This window comes from Anabrus simplex, chromosome 2 (assembly GCF_040414725.1).
Source record: "Anabrus simplex isolate iqAnaSimp1 chromosome 2, ASM4041472v1, whole genome shotgun sequence".
NCBI lineage: Eukaryota > Metazoa > Arthropoda > Insecta > Orthoptera > Tettigoniidae > Anabrus > Anabrus simplex.
Genome location: NC_090266.1, coordinates 1220489411 through 1220510401, shown reverse-complemented (window position 1 = coordinate 1220510401; position 20991 = coordinate 1220489411). Strand labels below are relative to the sequence as shown.

At 37.7% G+C, this 20991-nt stretch overlaps 1 protein-coding gene across 4 annotated transcripts in view; it reads right to left on the bottom strand.

Annotated features, from left to right (window-relative positions):
• Tbc1d8-9 (TBC1 domain family member 8/9) overlaps positions 1-20991 on the bottom strand; it is a 419649-nt gene that overhangs the window by 106171 nt on the left and 292487 nt on the right. For 3 of the 4 annotated variants that reach the window (XM_067142224.2, XM_067142226.2, XM_067142227.2), the window contains exons 8-11: positions 19311-19515; positions 18708-18916; positions 2824-2879; positions 2507-2731 (exon numbers count right to left, since the gene is read on the bottom strand). In XM_067142224.2, the coding sequence (XP_066998325.2) occupies positions 2507-2731; positions 2824-2879; positions 18708-18916; positions 19311-19515 (695 nt within the window). The remainder of the gene's footprint in view (positions 1-2506; positions 2732-2823; positions 2880-18707; positions 18917-19310; positions 19516-20991) is intronic. The other variant, XM_067142225.2, reaches the window with a different exon arrangement.

Below are 20991 nucleotides of genomic sequence, written 5' to 3'. Positions count from 1 at the left end.
TGCTTTACGTCGCGCCTTCACAGATGGGTCTTGTGGCGACGATGGGACAGGAAAGGCCTAGGAATTGGAAGGAAGCGGCCGTGGCCTTAATTAAGGTACAGCCCTGGCTTTTTTTTTTTTTTTTGCTATTTGCTTTACGTCGCACCGACACAGATAGGTCTTATGGCGACGATGGGATAGGAAAGGCCTAGGAATTGGAAGGAAGCGGCCGTGGCCTTAATTAAGGTACAGCCCCGGCATTTGCCTGGTGTGAAAATGGGAAACCATGAAAAACCATCTTCAGGGCTGCCGACAGTGGGGCTCGAACCCACTATCTCCCGATTACTGGATACTGACCGCACTTAAGCGACTGCAGCTATCGAGCTCGGTAACTACAGTAAGTGGTCCTGAGAGTTGGGATACCAGTTGTTGCGAAATAAGAGTGGACATTTCGGATATATTCTGAGTCATGGCCCTTCTTATGCTCAGATGGCTAGGACTACAAAATCTGATGTGGTCCCTAACCCATTAGAGGAGAGCTCTTTCACAGAATTTTCACCGAGCACACTCAGAAAGTTTTAAACAAGCCTCGGACCTATGGGAGTAACGGAATCCAACTTGGTGAACAAAATGGAATTCGACTGGGAACTATCAGTATTAATGGGGCTTAAGGATGAAAGAAAATGGAACTGGCTTTGAGACAAACGGGATGAATCTTGATATATTAGGAATCAGTGATGTTTGGGTAAGGGGAAATAACGAGGAAGAGGAGATTATAAAGTGTTCTTAACAAGTGTTAAGAAGGGAAGGGCAGTGTGGGGTAGGACTGTTCATGAGGAATACTACTGCGTGCAATAAAGTTTCCATTAGGCATGTAAATGAGCTAATGATGTGGGTAGATTTAACAGTTGGAGGAATTACGACGAGAATTGTTTCAGTCTATTCACCATGTGAGGGTGCAGATGAGGATGAATTTGATAAGTTTTATGAAGCGCTGAGTGACACGTCGTAGTCAGAGTCAACAGCAAGGAGAGGATACGGTTAATGGGCAATTTCAATGCAAGAGTTGGAAATCAAATTGAAGGATATGAGAAGGTGATGGGTAAATGTGGGGACAATATGGAAGGTAATTGGAATGGGAAGGGTTTACTGACCTCTGTGCCAGCATGGGACAAGCAGTTATAAATACATTTCCTACCATTCATTTTGAAAGGGACTCTAATCAGGCTGAGGAAGTTAATAGTGAGAAACAAGCCATTTACAAACCATGGCTGTCATACCTTTCTGCAAAGTACAAAATTCCTCTTGATCAGTAGATCATTAAGAGGCTTTCTGTGTGGAACCACTGAAAAGTTTAAAACTTCCATTCCATGAAATAGAAAAAATATCAATAGAGATCTTCGGGACTCACCAAAAATTTTCACATTTTCATTTGTATGAAGCATGTATTTTAAGCAAGTACAGTTTATAAATATGACCGCTGCAGAGCTTCGGTCGTCATTTGGCGCATCACGCTCAGTACGTACATCTGTGGGCTGGCCACAAATGTCATTATGTAAGCATTCATCCATATTTATTTGTTTGTGCGTATTGAAAATCTCTCTGACAATTAACAGTACACTGTGATTCATTTTCTAAATGCAGGTACATGAAACAGTGAAGTGTATGCAGAACGTGCTACGAGGCCGTACTTATATCCACAACAAGAAGCGTAGTGGGCGACTGCCTATCATTACTGAAGACTTGTTGCAGAGAACTGATACAAAGGTTTGAGAAAATGGATGCTTTACGATTTCGTCATTGGTTACGAGTTGCCTGAAATTTCAAGGAGTGTGCTTTACGAAATTGTGGCAATTATGAGATGCTGTGCTCACACTGTGTACCGAGGATGCTGCTGGAGGTCCATAGGCAGTGCTTTGACTTTCCCTGAATGGTACAGTAACAGAGGAGATGCGTTCCTAAGCCGAACTGTCACTGGCGACGAAACATGGAATCAAAACAGCACACTCAACATCACCCATGAAAGTGAAGTGCAAGCAAACAAACTCATGTGCACTGTGTGTTGTTTGTGGATTTTATGCACTGGGGTGACACAATAAATGTAAACTCCATCATGCAATCCAAAACAAATGAAATGGCACACTCATGCTTCACGACAGAGTGCGACCTCACATGATTAATCAAACCCAAGACTTCATCACTTCATTTGGTTCACTTCACTATGATCATCCTCCGTATAGCCCTGACCTGGCGCTTAATGACTACCAACTGTTCCTCCACTCGGAAATACATGTTTAAGAAAAAAATGTAAAAAAAAAAAAAAAAAAAAAAATGCATTACTTTTTTCTATATCAAAATGGTATTTACTTAAAAGATATGCCTCGTACCTTAAATATGAAGTGATTTTTATTATATTCCTATTGTATGTTTAATTCAAATTGTATGCAAACATATTTTCTGGATCTAAGTAGTCACCCTGTTTATTTATTTAATAAATAAACCTTAGTAGAGTGGTAGGGAAACTCACCAGAAAATGTCATCCAAACTTCATGACGCAGTCGATCTGGTATACCCTGCAACACCAATTTGGCTATTTCTGTGGTCCGATACATGGACACCCCACGACCATAATCAGCGAAGTGCAGCTCCCACAATTTCTCTTTAGCGTCCTGCTTGGCCATGTATTCGGGTGAAACGTTAACTTTAAACCGAGTCATGAGTGGCAACTGCGGGCTCCAAACAACATCTGGTGCTTGGTAAAAAACAACAAGCAATAATAATACAATGCTCACTCTAGTAAAATACTGCACAATTAATGCAAAGTACATTAATCTCAGTTCTTACCTGAAGTTCCATTTTCAGGTTGTGTTGGATTATCACATGATGCATCACTGGATGTCCTATGAAAAAAAAAAAAAAAAAAAACCTCTCAATCCATTCTGTTCACAAATATTATAACACTCTAGATCCTACTTCTTTACAGCTTTATCTGAAGTCAACAGTACAAACAACCAAACTCGTATGTGTAGAGGTATTTTGAAATATGAGGAATTAACTTTCTAAATAATGTAATTGGATAAATTACTTCTAAGACATATATCTACAGTACACAATTTCTATTCTCAACTATGACAGTCCAGGCCTTCCAAAAAGTCTTTAAATAGTCTGGAATCAAAATGGACTGAAATGAGTGGGCAGCTAGTCTTGAGCACACTTACAGCTGGCAGTTTTAGGGTAAACAAATAATTTTTCATATACCTTTTGTAAACAGGATTACGTAAAACTAACCCAGAATATCAAATCAAATCAAATCAAATCAAAATCCCTTTATTTGCAAATGAGGTGTCTACCTCGGTGGCAAATGGTACACTAAAATACATTATTGTCAAGCACTAACTTTTAAATTAACAAGAGAAGAAAATTTTCCTAGAATACAATATTATACAATTTACGCTAACAATTTTTCTATTAAAAACACAGCTCATCCTTAATAAATTTATATTGTTTACAAAATTCTACTTACAATATCTCCTGTATTTACAAACATAGTCAACTCATATACTGTATGTGGAGTTACTTCAAATAATACTATACAACTGGTATAAGATTAAAATTTACATTGCATTTATTTACTTATTAATTTTTTACCCATTTTGGAACCTAAGTAGCATAACGACCTACTGCGTCTTAACCAGAGCCCCTTTTGCCACCACTTTTCAGAGTCCCTGAAGGGCCTCCACAGCTACCGTAGCAGTCCCAGGTCCCTCGAAGTCCCCACTGTACTTCACCCCTACAGGCAGTCCCCTACTTGGGCTGTCCAAACTCCTTAGACCAGGGGATGGAATTTCTTTATTCACACACATTTTTTATTTACAATAACCTGCACTGGTCAAATGCCATCTAACATTTCATTTATTTTCTCTGTTGTTGTTTATTCTCTTCTTGAATATCTGTACAGATTTTGGAAAAGGGTCAAACACTACCCCTGGTAAACTGTTCCACTCCTTCACGCCCTTCCCAATGAATGAAAATTTACCCCAGTCGCTTCTGCTAAAATTCCTTCGAATTTTATAGTTGTGGTCAGTCCTGCTGATATAATTATTTTCGAACTGAAGCCTCTTAAGGATTTCTCCCCATGCTTCTTCTCTTGTATAGGCTCTATATAATCCTATAAGTCTAGTTTTCTCCTTTCTCTTACTTAAAGTTTCCCACCCAAGTTCTTTTAACATTTCTGATACACTACTCTTTCTCCTGAAATCCCCTGTTACAAATCTTGCTGCTTTCCTCTGCACACTATCTATTTCTTTTATTAGGTATTCTTGGTGAGGATCCCAAACACTGTTTGCATATTCCAATAATGGACGAACCATACTTAAGTAACTTTTCTCTTTTAATTCTTTGTTGCATCCTTTAAGTAGCCTCATTATGACATGTAACGATCTGTATGCTGTATGTGCCTCTAACTTTCCTAAATTTCTCCACTCCCAGATAAGAAATCAAACCCATGCCCTTCCAGGTGAACCAGGCAGACTTGTATACTGTCTCACCAAGGTGGCCCTCAACAAAGATATATATAATAGGCACATAGGAAGAAAGTGTTCATGACGTGGATACAACACATCAGAAGTGAAACTGGCACTTCAAAAATTAAAACACAGAGGCAGAGTGCTATCAAAACTGTTTTCAAGAAAATAATAATTATAGAGGAATCACAATTAGATCTCATGTTGCCAAAATTAACACCAGAAAGAAGAATCAGACAAATTGTGAATTTCAAGAAGAGAAGTGGAGGACCAACAGTGAGGCACATTTTAATAACAAGATATCATCATCATCATCATCATCATCATCATCATCATTTCCCCTTGTCCAGCTCCTGCCTCTCTTTCCACCACTCCTCTTCAGTAATTGTATTCAAGTCCGGTCTTCTGTTTCTTATACTGTTCCTGACAGAGTCCATCCACCTTGCTCTGGCCTCCCTCTTGTCCTCTTTCCTTCTGTCTTAGCCTCCAACACTTGTTTTGGTATCCTTCCCTCCTCCATCCTCATAACATGTCTTAACCATGTCAGTTTTTCTACCCTATCTCTTTTCTGACCTCAACATTTCTTACTCTGTCTCTCCTTGTCTGGCCTGAGTTTTACTCTCATTTCTCGCTGTCAAAGTGCATACGTTAATATAGGGGTACAGTACATCTTGTACATTATCTCTTTACATTTCATATGAACTTCTCTGTTCCACACCAAGTTCCGTACATTCCGGTAGAATGTATTTCCCACTTGTACCCTTCGGCTAATCTCGTTATCGAACTTTGCATTTATTCAAAATGGCGTTCTACTGTAATGTACGCGTAGGAGTGCTCTGTCTATATCTCGCAGAAGCCGCATAACTGGTAGCATATTTGTCCTACAAGTGTGTACTAAGTGATCTTGTAGAACTGTGGTTCAATGAGTGAGAAGTTTATAATTGGGAAAAGTATTTACAATAATAACATTAAAAGACTATTAATAGGAGTAAAATGAATAAACCGACAGTTTGTTATAGACAAGTGGTAAAATTGCTGTAAAGTGATGTTGACCGACTAGAAGTTGGAACTAGATAATGAAAATGACGATCGGAATCGTATTTTTAAAAACATAATCTACTTCCAACCTCTAGTCGGTCAACATCACTTTACGGCTATTTTACCACTTGTCTATAACAAACTGTCGGTTTATTCATTTTACTCATATTAATAGTCTTTTAATGTTATTATTGTAAATACTTTCCCCAATTATAAACTTCTCACTCATAGCCTTGTCTTTAAAACCAACATTGTACTAGTCTTTTACCACATGTCAATTTTCTTTCAAGTCTCTTCAAGGCTTTTTATAAATTAGTTTTATCTTATTTATATATAAATCAGGTGCCTGATTTTATTTCAAGGTTAAACCCATGGCTGATGATGCCTATATGTAAGGTGAAACATGTACCATTTTTAGTTAACATGTCAATGTAGTCCAACAAAGACGAGATTTATTGTATTGATTAGGTGGACAAATTAATAAATTAACTTATTGTTATTATTTCAAAATAAAAGTTACTCGCCCATCTTGTCCCTGGCTAAGTAATGAAATTAAAAACATGATGGCCCACCGCGATGCACTTTACCAACGTTTTAAACGAAGTCGTGACCAAAGTGAGTTCGAAAATTATCGGGTCCTTAGAAATAGAGTTAAACAGTTTGTTAGAAACCGTAAATTTACTTACTTGCAAAACATGACTGCAAACATGAATTCTAGCAATGCTTAGAACACGCTTCGTTCCTTAGGCATAGGAAAACCTCAGCAACAACTTCATGTGCCAGACGTACCACTCAATAAGTTAAATGAGTTTTTTACTGAAGAAAGAACACCATCTAATGTACTAAATTCCCCAAACTCAGTACCCAACTCTGTTATGAACCCTTTACCTGACCAACAACATTTTACATTCCCCCCGTTACTGCTAATAAAGTTAAAAAAGTATTATATTCTATCAAATCAAAAGCCAGAGGAGTGGATGATATCCCTATAACTTTCTTACACAACATTTAGTACTGTACGTTTACATGGGGATTGAGATCTATTTGAGTACACTTACAGTATTGAATACGATCCCCGTTTACATGTAGTAGGCTATTTGAGTATCGTATTCAATCCGCTGGGCAACATAGACGTATACGAACGATGCAGAATTGAATTAAATCTATATCACCTCTTAGAATTTAATAACGCCAAATGCAATAGAAGCCTAGGAGATAACTTTCAGTTTTGAAAGTATGTGTGGTATTCCAAATGTAATTGGTGTAATAGATGGAACGCACATTCCAATTTAACCCCCAACAGAAGGTTATCGTGATTTTGTTAATCGCAAGGGCTGGCCGTCTTATTATATGATTGCAGTTGCTGATCATTGAACTTTGACGATGATGATTACATGGAGTGTGTGCACAGTCGTTTTCAATATGATCCACGTTTACATGGAACTCAATTCGAACCGAGTACGATACGATCCCAGATTTTGCTGTATCGACCTTGAGACTCAAACCGAACTGAGTCCACGTTTACATGGCATTTTCAATACGGGAAGTGTACTCAGATCGATCTGAATCCTGTATGTAAACGTACTAATTATTGGTGCTGTTTTACCAATTATTACCCACATTTTTAACTACTGCCTTAAAAACGGAACCTTTTCTTCACTATGGAAACTAGCCAATGTTATCCCTGCGCCTAAGAAACCTGACCCCTCCCTACCATCCAGCTACAGACTAATTTCTATTTTACCTACGATTTCCAAAGCACTCGAGCATCTGGTTCATGAGTAGGTGTTGGAATACTTAAACAACCATTCTCTCCTAAACCAACTGCAATCTGGCTTCAAGAAGGGACAATGCACAGCAACTGCCCTGCTCAAAATGACTTGATGACGTACAACACGCAATGGACCAAAGACTGGTGACAATACTTACTCTCCTCGATTTCAGTAGTGCCTTTGACACTATAAACATCCAGACTCTACTAAACAAGATCCAATCTCACTACTTCGATCAATGAACTATTAATTTCTTTTCATCGTACCTCAAAAATAGCGCGCAACGAATTATAACCCTTGATCAAACCTCTCACTGGCTAACTAGGAAGGAAGGCACGCCGCAGGGTAGTGTTTTAGGCCCATTGCTCATTATTTTGTACATAAACGACATTTCATCTAATTTAAAGAATTGTAGCTACCATCTTTATGCGGACGACTTACAAATTTACTGTCACTGTAAGACCTCTGATTTGCCGCATGCCATAACAGGCATCAATGCTCACTTTCAGCGACTTAATGCTTACTCCTTGAAAAATTCCCTCCTTCTTAACCCCTCCAAGACACAAGCAATCATTATTGGCTCTCAAAAATTGTTGGCCACACTATGATACGAAACTATTCCTCCAGTTATACTGAATGGTAGAGTTATTTCATTCAGCCAAACTGTGAGAAATCTTGGAGTGACAATGAACAAAACTTTAAATTGGTCTGAATATATTAAGAAAGTGTGTAAAAAAATATTTTCGATACTTCATTCGGTTAAAAGAAACAGTGATATTTTACCTTGTAATGTGAGATTCACACTCATACAAACGCTAGTGCTTCCCATCCTCGACTACTGTGACGTCATTCTGGTAGAAGCAACAAAAGAGCAGACTTCGAAACTTCAAAGAGCGCTTAATTGTTGCCTTAGATTTATATACAGTCCGAGTTATGATACACATGTCACCCCGTCACCCCATACTATCACACTATTTCATGGCTGAAACCTGACAAACGACGAACGTATCACATACTAATACAGATATACAGACTGCTCTCTGAAGACAGACCACTATACATTTGATCCCAGCTTAAGAATTTGTCCTCCTTTCATAGCAGTAATACCCGCTCTGGTTCCTCCCTTTCTATTCCTGTTCACCGATCCTCTATATACAACAATTCCTTTGTTGTGGCGGGTTCTAGACTTAGGAATTCCCTGCCTGTCAGTGTCAGAAATTCCACCTCATTACTAATAATAATGTTATTTGCTTTACGTCCCACTAACTACTCTTTTACGTATTTCGGAGATGCCGAGGTGCCAGAATTTTGTCCCGCAGGAGTTCTTTTATGTGCCAGTAAATCTACCGACACGAGGCTGACGTATTTGAGCACCTTCAAATACCACCGGACTGAGCCAGGATCGAACCTGCCACGTTGGGGTCGGAAGGCCAGCGCCTCAACCGTCTGAGCCACTCAGCCCGGCTACCTGCTGAATGCAGCTCACTAACTTGTATGACTGGAAGATCGAATGAATGTGAGTTAGAAAAGTGTAATCTATTTTTGTGTAGGTTATTATTTACTATATAATATTATGTACTCAGACTCTGCTCCCAATGATGTATCACTACAGTGGTTAAGTGTAAGATATGGCCAAGAGCCCTAACTTTGCCACTTGTGAGTGAGTGAGTGAGTGAATTAATTAATTAATAAATAAATAAATAAATAAATAAATAAATAAATAAATAAATAAATAAATAAATAAATAAATAAATAAATAAATAAATAAATAAATAAATAAATAAATAAATAAATAAATAAATAAATCAATCAATCAATCAATCAATCAATCAATCTTGCATTATTTCACTTGAAGCATTCAACAACCTCAAGGTTTGTCCCCTTTCTCCTCTTATTGTCACCACTGTTTTGCTCTTCTCCACACAGATTCTCGTACCGTATTTCTCAATATTGTCATTTAAAGCCTCTAGTTGTATTTGCACTCCTGTATTGTTGACTCCCCAGATCACTCTGTCATCTGCAAATAGCAACATTTTCATATTCCCTAAATATCTCGCCTTCGTTTCCTTTAGAATTTCATCCATAACCATTATAAACGTAAGCGGAGACAATACACTTCCCTGTCTTAGTGCAGTTTGGTTTCTGAACCCATCTGTCCTCCCCACAGGAGTCTGGACACAACTGAAACAATTCTTATACATTGCCTTCACTAGTTCCCTTGATTGCCTTCCACTCTTTCCAGGGTTTCCCACACCTTTTCTCTATTAACACTATCATATGCCTTCTCTAGATCAAGGGCTCTATTGTTGACCTGCCCTGTCAAAATCCATACTGCTCTTCTTCGAAATTTCTTTCAACCCTTCCTCTCATCCTCCTTTCTATTATTCTCTCCAAGATTTTGGCTACTTGTGACAACAGTGTAATTCCTCGATACCTTACTGTTACCTTTCTTAAATACTGGTGCTTGCTCTTTCCTCCTTTAACCAATGTAGACCAATAGGTCCTGCTGCCTTCATCATTTCCACACATATTTCATCAATCCCTGCTGCTTTTCCTGTTTTAATTTAAGAGCCATTTCCACCTCTGCTATTGTAATATCACTCTCCCTTTCTCGATCATCCTCATTAACTACTACACTCTCTTCTGCATCATTTCTCAGATCCAGGACTTTATCAAAATAATCTCTCCAACTATTCTTTATCTCCTCTGGGTCTATTATTACATTTCCACTCTCTTCCTTCACTCGTTTTGTGTAAATTTTTTCTTTTTCTCATATTTTTTATCAATCCATACAACATCCTTTTTCCATCATAACAATTGTTGCAAGTATGGGAATGATATGATAATGATATTTACCGATTCAGATAAGACGTATGATAGAGTCCTATATGCAAGTCTGGGAAAAAAAGGAAAAATTGTGGAGGCAGTGTATTTTAAATTCTGCAGTTGTGTGAAGATGAAAGTGGTCAATGCAGAATAGAATTTGCAATGTGAGGAATTTTGAAAAACAATGTTTTTTCACAAAGGCCAACAAATTTGGAACATCCGAGAGCAATCATCGAAAAATAATTTGAAGTGCTAAACAACAACAGGGGTTTATGTAAAAATTTGGTTAATAAACATTGTGAAATATATATTAAAGTGAATGTGAAGCATTTTGAACAGCTGAACAATTTAAATAATAGTGAAGTTAATTGCACAGTTGTTTGTAGTTTGTCATTTTTCAATTTCTCGGTCAAAGGACTTCTTGGGACACCCGGTATTTATGATGGATGATATCGTCATGCTGATGCTGTAAATGAGAGAGATAAAGAATAGTAGAAATAAAACATGAGAAGGAATAAGAGAGAAGTCTCCAAAGTTTTCTTTGATTATTTTGAAGACACACAGCATTACATTTTTTTATTTCATGTTCAATTTCATTACATTCCTTTCTGAACCAAAGGATAGTGAAACAGTGCAATGGTCTTACAAAGACTGTGTGCTGAACTGCATAGATTAAATTAACAGACAGTAACTCACATAAACGTTCAAAAGCACAATCTTAAGATCTTAAGGTGTAATGTTCCTTAAAAAGCTTTGCCACTTTGTGATGTTGAACCGAACCCTATACGATGCAAATGACAGTATCAGTGACCTAAACACCATTACAGAACAATGAAAATCCAATAAATGTCACACTAGAAAGTTTAATTTTTGACAGTGAGACATGTTATGAGTCTCATTATGATAGCCGTATTGGAGTACAGAATGTAAAAGTTTCAAACAAATTTATTAAAAAACCACCATTCCAATACTTTACAGTCTATAAGTCTAAGATACAAATATTACATATATGTTAAAATGGGACATGTTTCGCTTAGGCTTTGTAAGCATCTTCAGCCATACTTAATCTAAAGCTAAGTCAGGGCCCTGAACTGGGTTCCTCATTAAAGTATAATACATGCTTTAATACAAGATTAAACAGTCATAAAAACACTCCAAAGTTTTCTTTGATTATTTTGAAGACAGACAGCATTACATTTTACATTATTATCAAAATATATTTCATCCCCCATGTAGATACAAACCATGTAGATACCACAACAAATATATCCATAGGTCCAATTGTAGCTGAGGAAAGTGAACCTGCAAGGGACTGCTCATGTTTTTTACATTTTTTTTTTTTTTTTTTTTGCTAGGGGCTTTACGTCACACCGACACAGATAGGTCTTATGGCGACGATGGGATAGGAATGGCCTAGGAGTTGGAAGGAAGCGGCCGTGGCCTTAATTAAGGTACAGCCCCAGCATTTGCCTGGTGTGAAAATGGGAAACCACGGAAAACCATTTTCAGGGCTGCCGACAGTGGGATTCGAACCCCCTATCTCCCGGATGCAAGCTCACAGCCGCGCGCCTCTACGCGCACGGCCAACTCGCCCGGTTTTTACATTTTTAGCAACTGTACAAACAATTCTAATTTGTTAAGAAGGAAGCAATACTTATCTCTGTCGACTCAGTTTAAAAGCTTTCCAGTCTGCCAACACAAAAGTATATTACACTATGATATACCTGTAAAAAACAAACAGTGACATGTTCTGTTTATAAAGAACGTCATCAGATTCTATCCAATCACACTCAATATTTGGAAATATTTATGTTTATTTCTGTCCAAACATCTATGAATTTGAAATTTGGAACTTATCTCTGTCACCGTTCCAACACAAAATGCGAGGTGTACGTCTGTCAGTGCGTCACGCGCCCCCCACATGCTGCGCTTCCCCTACAAGTGATTTACCCTTAGTATTATCATTGTTGTTGCTATCTTTATTATTATTTCTTATATTTTATTCATTAAAACTTTGCTAGGATTCTTAATGAGCATTTAATGGTCTGTCCTTTACACCAATATTTTTTATTTTTAATTCTTGTAAGTGATTTAAATTCCATAGATGTTTGGACAGAAATAAACATAAATATTTCCAAATCTTGACTGTGACTTGAGAGAATATGATGTTCTTTATTTAATACTGTGTATTTTTACAGGGATGTCATAGTGTAATATTTATATTGAAATTGTGTGTTCGGCAGACTGGGAAGCCTTTAAGTTGCATTTAAACAATTCTGAGTAATGCTTAATATATTTCTGCAACAATCTCATTATAGAACACAAAAATATGCAGGCTGAAGTGTGCTGCATGACAGTAATAGTGTCCAGAAAGGTGAAGGGGAGGAAAAAGCCTGGATGATTTGAAGGTACAAATGTGAAAAACTGGAAGACGACAGCAAAAGACCAACACAAGTGGGGGGAGAAACAACGTTCTCTATGTACTGCAATATTGGGGAGTAAGTAAATATCTGAGGATGTGAAGATTTTTAGGTTGAACAATCCCTGCCTGTGTTGCTCTGGTATCAAAGTCTTTCTTCGGTCATTACAGAAGCAAATTATGTTTGTGTGCCTTGTCTCCACACCGCTTCACATCCATGTTGCACCACAGTACCGATAGGCTCTGTACCTGCTCCACTGAAGTAGGCACTCTATTTCCCTCCAGCCACACAACCTTGGGCTCTCCGAAGGGAGATAAACAGAAATTATTGGAAATAATTCAAGATTTTCTCTGAACTAAGCTTCAAGGATGAAAAAAAAAACCTTCAAAGATCTTGCTGATTTAAAAAATTATATTAGGAGTGAGTTGTCAAGTTGTCAACTACAAAAATTAGAAAGTTTGTTCAGCCTATCCCGGGTATTTCTGGGGTCGCTGGAGTCAGGTGGCATTGTTCGGTCAGGGCTGGATGCCCTTCCTGATGCCACATGATTTTTCAGGCGAAAATTTCAAACCAAGATCGGCCAGGAATCGAACCTCGGTCGTCAAGGTAAAAGCCATTGCACTAACCAATTAAAAAATCAACACTGAAGATCTGACATGATGAAGCCGAGAAGCGGAAACAAGCTCGTCGGGGGCCATGCGCCTTGGTAGGTGTGCTATTTAAAAACTGATGAGCCCAACTTAGCACACTGGGGCAAAACGCTGGCAACCAGGAATGAGTTAGCTGGAAAATTTATTATCTCCAATAACGGACCAACTATATTGGTAATATAAATTTACTCATTCGGAACAAATACTTCAGGTTCCCTATGGAAATCAACATCTTTATCACCCCTCTTAACTATTTGTGATGGTGACTCTACAGAGACAGACTGTCAATTCTGAATTTTTAACACAGTGATTTTGTCCTGTTTTTAATTGTATCACACTGCAAAATTTTTAGACTAAGAGGTCCACAACCTCACTGTGTACACTTATTGTTTGTCTCCATCTTATCTCATTTGTTTTCATTGTATCTTCATAGGTTTATACACACTTTTTAACTTCCTTTTTTCACTGAAGACGGCTCAAACGAGTTGAAACATGTTTGACTTTTATTACTCCTTCTAATGATGGAGATATGTATGTATTGAATAGGAGGACACATTGAGTTTTCCTTTGTAAAGAGATCAGTTTTTGCAATATAAATAAACAATTTCATATATATATTCTAGAAAAAGTGGACTATCACTTGAAATCAATTAAAAAATGCTTACATTCAGCATTGGAAAGAAATTCAGGCTAAAATATTTGTACATACTGTTGTTATCCTTGTTCATGCAATTGAATTTCTAATTCACTTAGAAAAGTTTGATAGTTTTCAGTCAATGAACAACAGAATTACACATTGTTATTCCCAATACCTAGCTTTGATATGGTAACACTCAAAACATTCTCCTGTGCAAAGACCAACATCACATTTACAGCAATATACGGTCGTCATTTTCTTTACAGCACGGCAGGTGTTGTGTTTGGACTTGTCTTTGCAAACCTTGCAAGTACGCTGTGCGTGTCCTTCCTTCTTCACGCCCGCTACAGGTATTCTAGCCTTACCGCAGATGATGCTCCTGGTTCTTCAGTAATTTCAGCCCCAACACTACTCACCAATTTATCTGCCAAACATTCAGAAAAATTTGATAGGGGAAGTTTTTTGTGAACAAGCCTTATGGTACAGTATATAGGCATTCACTATGGCAACATCAATCAGATGGAAGAATAATTTTTTCCACCACTTGATCGATTTCCTTGTGAATGCATAACATGGTCGAATTTGTTACAGTCCACTACTGCTGATGGTTTGGATTTCTCGTGGTTCCCTCTTGCTGCGGGTACTTCAGTCATGACATCATCATGTGCAGTGCTCAGCATATCTCAATATACAGTATGAACCAAATACTTAAGAGATGATTACAGACTGTTGACTCACTACACTTTCATTCTAAATCTGTGAAGTAATAGAACACACGCGCATAAATTTGAGTTTATCTAACCGGAGCGAGTGAGGAGTATGTATGTCAGCGCTCAGCGCACATGGCTAGATCGCACCACCAATCACTATCGATCGATAACACCACGTAATGACAGTAAAGGAAACTGACAACACGTTAAAACATAATTCGATAATGTGAATAGCTTTTGAGTGGCTGAATTTCAAATTTCGTGGTAATAGTATTACTAAAAGTGGCACTCAGGCGCACGCCACGTGGTAGTAATAGAGTTAAAGAATAGTGTAGAATACAGGTATGTATAATTTATACTTATTTCTACTGGCACTGAACAAAAAGAGAGGCTATTGCATATAGGACCCTCCCCACTCTTACTTTTTGTGGCTATAGAAGTGGAAAGAAAGGGAGTCTAATATGCGAGAAAATCATAATCATCATCATCATCATCATCAATGTACCACTCCAGTCGGCCGGGTGTGGTTAACAAGCCTCCTCCACTCCTTTCTGTCCTTCCACTTTTCCTGCACCATTACTTCTGCCACATCCAATCCAGCTTCTCTAATGTCCTTCCAAATCTGATCCATCCACCTTCTTCTCGGTCTTCCAACTGGTCTCTTTCCCTTAACGTCTCTTTCTGATTCCCTTCTTGCTACCTGTTCCTTTCCCATTCTTTTTTACATGTCCAAACCATCTCAGTCTTGCTTTCTGTATGTGCGAGAAAATACGGTATACAATATAACTTGGGAATTCCTCTAAATCTAAGCAAGTAGGCAGGCCTGTATTTTTATGTGACTGTTGATATCGTGGTTAAAATCACAAGACCTCCAGTTTTTACATGGAATCATAACCACAGGGACATAACTTATTTTTAAAATTCCCAAGTGCAATTGCTGGGATTTGGCTGTCTTTTGTCGCTCAGCTATCACGTACTCTCTTCTAATTCTACATTATAAGGTTTGTACAAGCATTTGTTTTCCATGCCAATACAGTTTCTCCTGTCTTCTCATCAATATATACACCTATAGAAGAGAATGCCATACGGTGGTCCATTCGTTCCAATTCATTTTTATCTATGTCATCATGAATTAAAGCATTTAAAGAGTCTCCATCGAATTTGGATTGTCTTCCAGAACATAGAAATTGCTCATATTCAATAGCCATCTAGGAAACATCATTTGATGGGGTTTGAACACTTCAATGCCTTTAATTGATAGTTAAACAAGAAAAGACAAATGTGTTGGAAATGTTCGACATTTCAGTTCCTTGGCCCTCCAATCTCACCAACATTATCTAAAACCGAATGTACTTGCTAGGACGATGACATGGCTGGCACAGGAGACAAACATATGCACCAACCTAATAACATGGAATTACAAGTCATATCTTTGCAACAGCAAACAATAACAAGAAACCTTTCACACACGAGTGCTGAAGATCGTGTTATACAAGACGCAATTTATTCAATAGAATAGAAATTCAATGCATCAGATTACAAAGGGCAATCAGTAGTGGCATATACATCTTTGTAAATACACTAAATAAAATACCAAATTGTAAACACAATAATGTATATTTAACAAGATTTTTACCATCCTTTGTTAACATCAAAACCATCTTTACCCATACTTCATTTTCACTTCAGATTAACAACAAATTGAATAAATAAGTAAACAATGCAGAAATTACTTGCAATTAACAGAAGTAGATGGTGATGAAATGCCTTAACCCTATGCTGTTCCTAACGCTCCAGAGTGCTTGAGATTTAGGACCCGCCTGCTCCAAAGCGCTCATCACATGCGTAGTCATTAGAAGTGTGTTGACGGAAATACCGAAGAGCCTTGTGAAACCACAGTGCATTCTTGTGACTCGGCAAGCTCTCAGCACCTTGTTGACAGTTTTTACTGTGTGTATTTCACGAGTAGGCCTAGTTTATAAACATCATATTCCACTTAGAGATTATTTATGTTCGAGTTCTCATTGTGCTATCTACTTATCACAAGGTTTGCAAGAAAGCGAAATTGGAGCACGTCAGAAATTAGTGGAGATAGTGAACTTTCTAGTAGAGGTTCAGAATATTATTCTGATGAATGTACTAGTGATGATAATTCAGAGAATCATGAAAAACATGAACAAATATCGTGCGAAGACCGAGGGACAGGGCTACAGAGAAATATTGCTAGTAATATCGCGATAATCATTCTAATGAACTGGAAATATGGGAAAACAATGTTGGTTTACTTTCCAGGAGTTCAGAAAAATACATTTTTCAATTATTTGTGGGATGGGAATTTACGAGCCTGTAGTAAAGCAGACGAATATTAATGCCGAATATTTATGAGACCTGTGAAGAATATCTAGAATGTGGAATGTGTTTGTAGAATATTTTATTTGTAAACCTATCCTTTAAGGAAGACTTGGTGTGAAGTGGAGTGTTGTGCTAGAATATTTTAATCATATTCCATTTGGCTACCTAACCTGTACAGTGTAAAATATTTTGTAGCATATTTTATTTGTAACTACTAGATTATTGTTCTATATTAGCTGGAACAGTCCAGAAAGCTTGTGACGCAGACTTTTAGGACGGTGTGTTGGCCCCTGTCAGTTATGGATTCTTGAAATATGTCCTTTCTATTCTGGAAAATGGAAAGTTCAAGATTTGTTTTTGTATACGTGTTCAAGAAAATTGTATAAACATCGCGACTGGATAAAGAGTTGTGATTGGTGAATCTCGGTGGCGATAGGCAAGCTCCTGTGCTCTGATTGGCCACACCGTAATCGCACCAAGGCCAGTCTTCCCTTTTTAAAGTGAGCGAGATTGGATTTTGTGTCTTTTGTTCTATCGTGAGTCCAGCTATTTTGACGCATGTCAGCGTGACGTCGCTCCCAGGATGCGCTGCCTTGTGGTAAGCACTGTTGATTTCAGTCCGGTTTTAATTTACATTTAATTTTCGTTGGTATATCACATAGGAGTTTGCCCTAGTCGCCACTCTATTGCTCAGATGTTTGAAAGCACATTTAGCTTCACTCTAAATTGTAATAACATGTTGTGTTTCCGCTTACCTTCAAGATTGTATCGTAGGACTTCATTCGTCTTAAGATATATTTGCTTAACTCCTTGATCTTATAGCAAGCTCTTGTCAAAGAACATCTAATTCATATTTCGCAAATTGTGTATCTAGATTTTGTGTATAGGTACATTTGTTCGGAATTTACTTTGTAATGTCGATTTTCGAAAATAATATCTTGAAAACAAGAGATCACTGTTGGCTTTTCTGGAACCTGCAACCTTCGCTTTTCCATGACCTTCGGTAGGTTCCCAGTCCACGTTCCTTGTTTATAGCCGTCTAGTTCCCCAACCTGATATTTACTTGTGTTGTATGCGGCGCAGTTCACCAGATGTTTAGTGTGTGTCTAGGCTTTAGGGTACCATGAAATTGCATTTATTTTCCTCCCCTTTAACTATGTATCTGTGTAACCACCGAGTACTGGTTACAATTTACAAGAAAAAACTGGCTCTGTTGACAATATAATGGTGTATGTAGGTGTTCTAATTTTATATAGGTTTGCTTGTTTTACCTGAAATTGATGATTACTTCCTAGGAGACTTTGATGATGATGATGATGATGATGATGATGATGATGATTGTTGTTTAAAGGGCCTAACATCTAAGGTCATCAGCCCCCTAGGGGACTTTTGTGTGTGCTCATTAGCAAGGCAGGCATTGATACTGAAATGGTTTAGGAAACTTGGGCAATATTCAGATTCAACATTAGGGCGAGTACAAATATGTACACAATAATCATTTAAAAACAAAATGCAAAAGAAATTACATTCATATACTTAGTTGTTTGACTTCTATGTTATTGTCTTAAAGGGGTGACATTTATGCTGCATCTATTGGGATTTAAATGCCCCTGTCAGAACACATGTTAATTCCGGCCGGGCAGCCACCGTTAATTGGGAAATGGCAAAGGGTCAAAACCATTTCATTATAACTTCACATTTTAAAAATTTTCCACACAACCTCCCTACCAGACCACCCAGAACTGCACACTTCTGAAATTAATTGTGCTGCCGTGCATGAATATTTCTAGTCAAACTCACCCGACTAACATCCTAGTCTTGGCCAGGAGTTCAGACAGTTTCTGGACAACAAAGTCACGGTCTTGTAGTTGAGCAAAGAGGAAGCTTGCCCGGCTACTAGTCGTTATGAGTACAGATTTATTTACAGCTGGATTGGATGCTTGGTTCTCAGCTTTCTCAACCAGGCGGACATCACGGAGAGGAATGACGACACTTACTAAGCCTTTTACCTACAAATACATTAAACCTGCTTTAACAATTCCAGCTGTCAGTCACCACAAGAAGAAATATTACAAACAACACAATTTTCATTTTAAAAATTGGTTGAATTACAGCATCAAATGATGTGACAGAAAAGCAGGAGAGAAAATCTGGTCATTTTCAATAAAAGCAGTTGTAATTTAATTTATAAAATAAGATAATGAATTTCACAGCACTTTTCAGCTCATCAGCATACTTAATGTAAATGAAATCTATAGAATTACAAAATAAAGACATCTGGAAACAATCACCAGCAATGAAGAGAGTTTACTCATTTACCTCCGTCATACAAGTAACACTTTTCATTGTCTTCGTATATTCAGATGTATCTCACCAAAGATGTATGAAAAAAAAAATACTAACCCTACTAGCAAAGCAAAGATAATTCTGTGACAAAAACATCCTTCCCCAGACATGGCGTTTGTTATACGGTGTCCAAAGAGTAGCTTCAGTACTTCCATCGAGCTTCTCAGAATTTGGCAAACGGAACATAAGACGGTAAGCTTCTGAATGAGCTCTGGCATCTAAGTCTCTTTTCAGAAAGGAAGGTTTCTTTGGCACATTCTTACTGCAACACACAAGAAATAACTCGGTTAACAAAGCGACATTTCCAAAAACAACTTCCCTTATAGTTCCAAAGCTGCATACATTTACATAAGAAGTCAGATATTTTGGTGATTTAAGTGGTTTTTGTTAATATCCTATATATATGAGAGTAAAGTTCTAACATGCAATACTGCTGTTTTTGTAAGGACAGAAGACTGTGTAGTCTTCAGTTTTATGTGGAATATGACTCCACTGGCCAGGATTTGAACATCACACTGCTTGGACTAACGTTCTTCTCAGCTTCAACATCCAGTCATTTAGGGACCATCCTCCAGAGTGTAGGACACAGAGAATGGTGGAAGACAAGGAATACAGGATTAATCTCTTCAATATTCCCATGCCTTTTTATACCTTAAAAAAGAAATGCATGTAAGGGTACCTAACTAAGAGTTGACACAGTTAACGAAAACATAGGAGGACTTCTTTTTAAATGGTACAGCCTCAGCATTTTGATCTGATGCCTACAGCAGAGAAAGCGATCTATGTTTTAATTAATGTGCCACCAGAGATCTGAGAGTTGACACTACCACAGAGTGAACAGTACTCACTTACTCATTATTACTGACAGTTTTATTTCAACAGCTGAAAGTTACGCCAACATTTAAAATTTGTGGGGCAATTCATTACCTACATAAAATCTAATTATTCAAGATCGTCGATATTTTTTATCATCGGAAATTGCGTGACACACGGTAGTGCACATGTCAATTTTGCTGTAGCTTGCTTTGATTGCAAAAGTTCACAAGCTTCCAGATCTTACGAAGGACGTGACGACCAGTGTAAAATTTGTAATAATTAAAATGATTAGTTTAGAAAAAATCCTGCATGTTCACTGGTCCTTTTCCTGCTGTGCTGTTTCACCACCCAACACATGCTACCTTCGGGAAGCACACTGCAGCGCGACTTCATTCTGATCTTGGTAATCTGGTCGTGCTTCATGCTCATGAAGGGCCCTAGCTTCTCATGGGGTAAGGAACTTGTAATATTTCAGATTTAACTTAACTTAGTTTTCAATGTAATTGTACCGGGAGGTACACCCCAACGCCGCGCATTTAAATCTTGTGCCTAAAAGAACAGTGAACTTGAAACTAGACCTACTTAAACCTTTACTCAGAAGATGTCACTACAGTAATTTAACGTAATTTTGGTAATGTGAAGTTTCCAGTACTGTGTGAATTTCTATTTGTTTTTTTGCCCTTCATCAAGAAGTTTGAACTTTCTTCAACAAATGTAACTACAAAAACTATGATCATGCACCCTGGTATGATGTGGATGAACTTTGATTTAAAGAAGTTTTGTATTCATAAGTTATTTTTAAACTAATTAATGTTCCTTATTTTTGGGTTAGCAATATTTATCTTTTCTTTCCGCCAGTTTTAAATTTAGCCAATCACGAATTTCTGTAATTAATCTTCTGCCTATCACAGCCTTCTTCCTC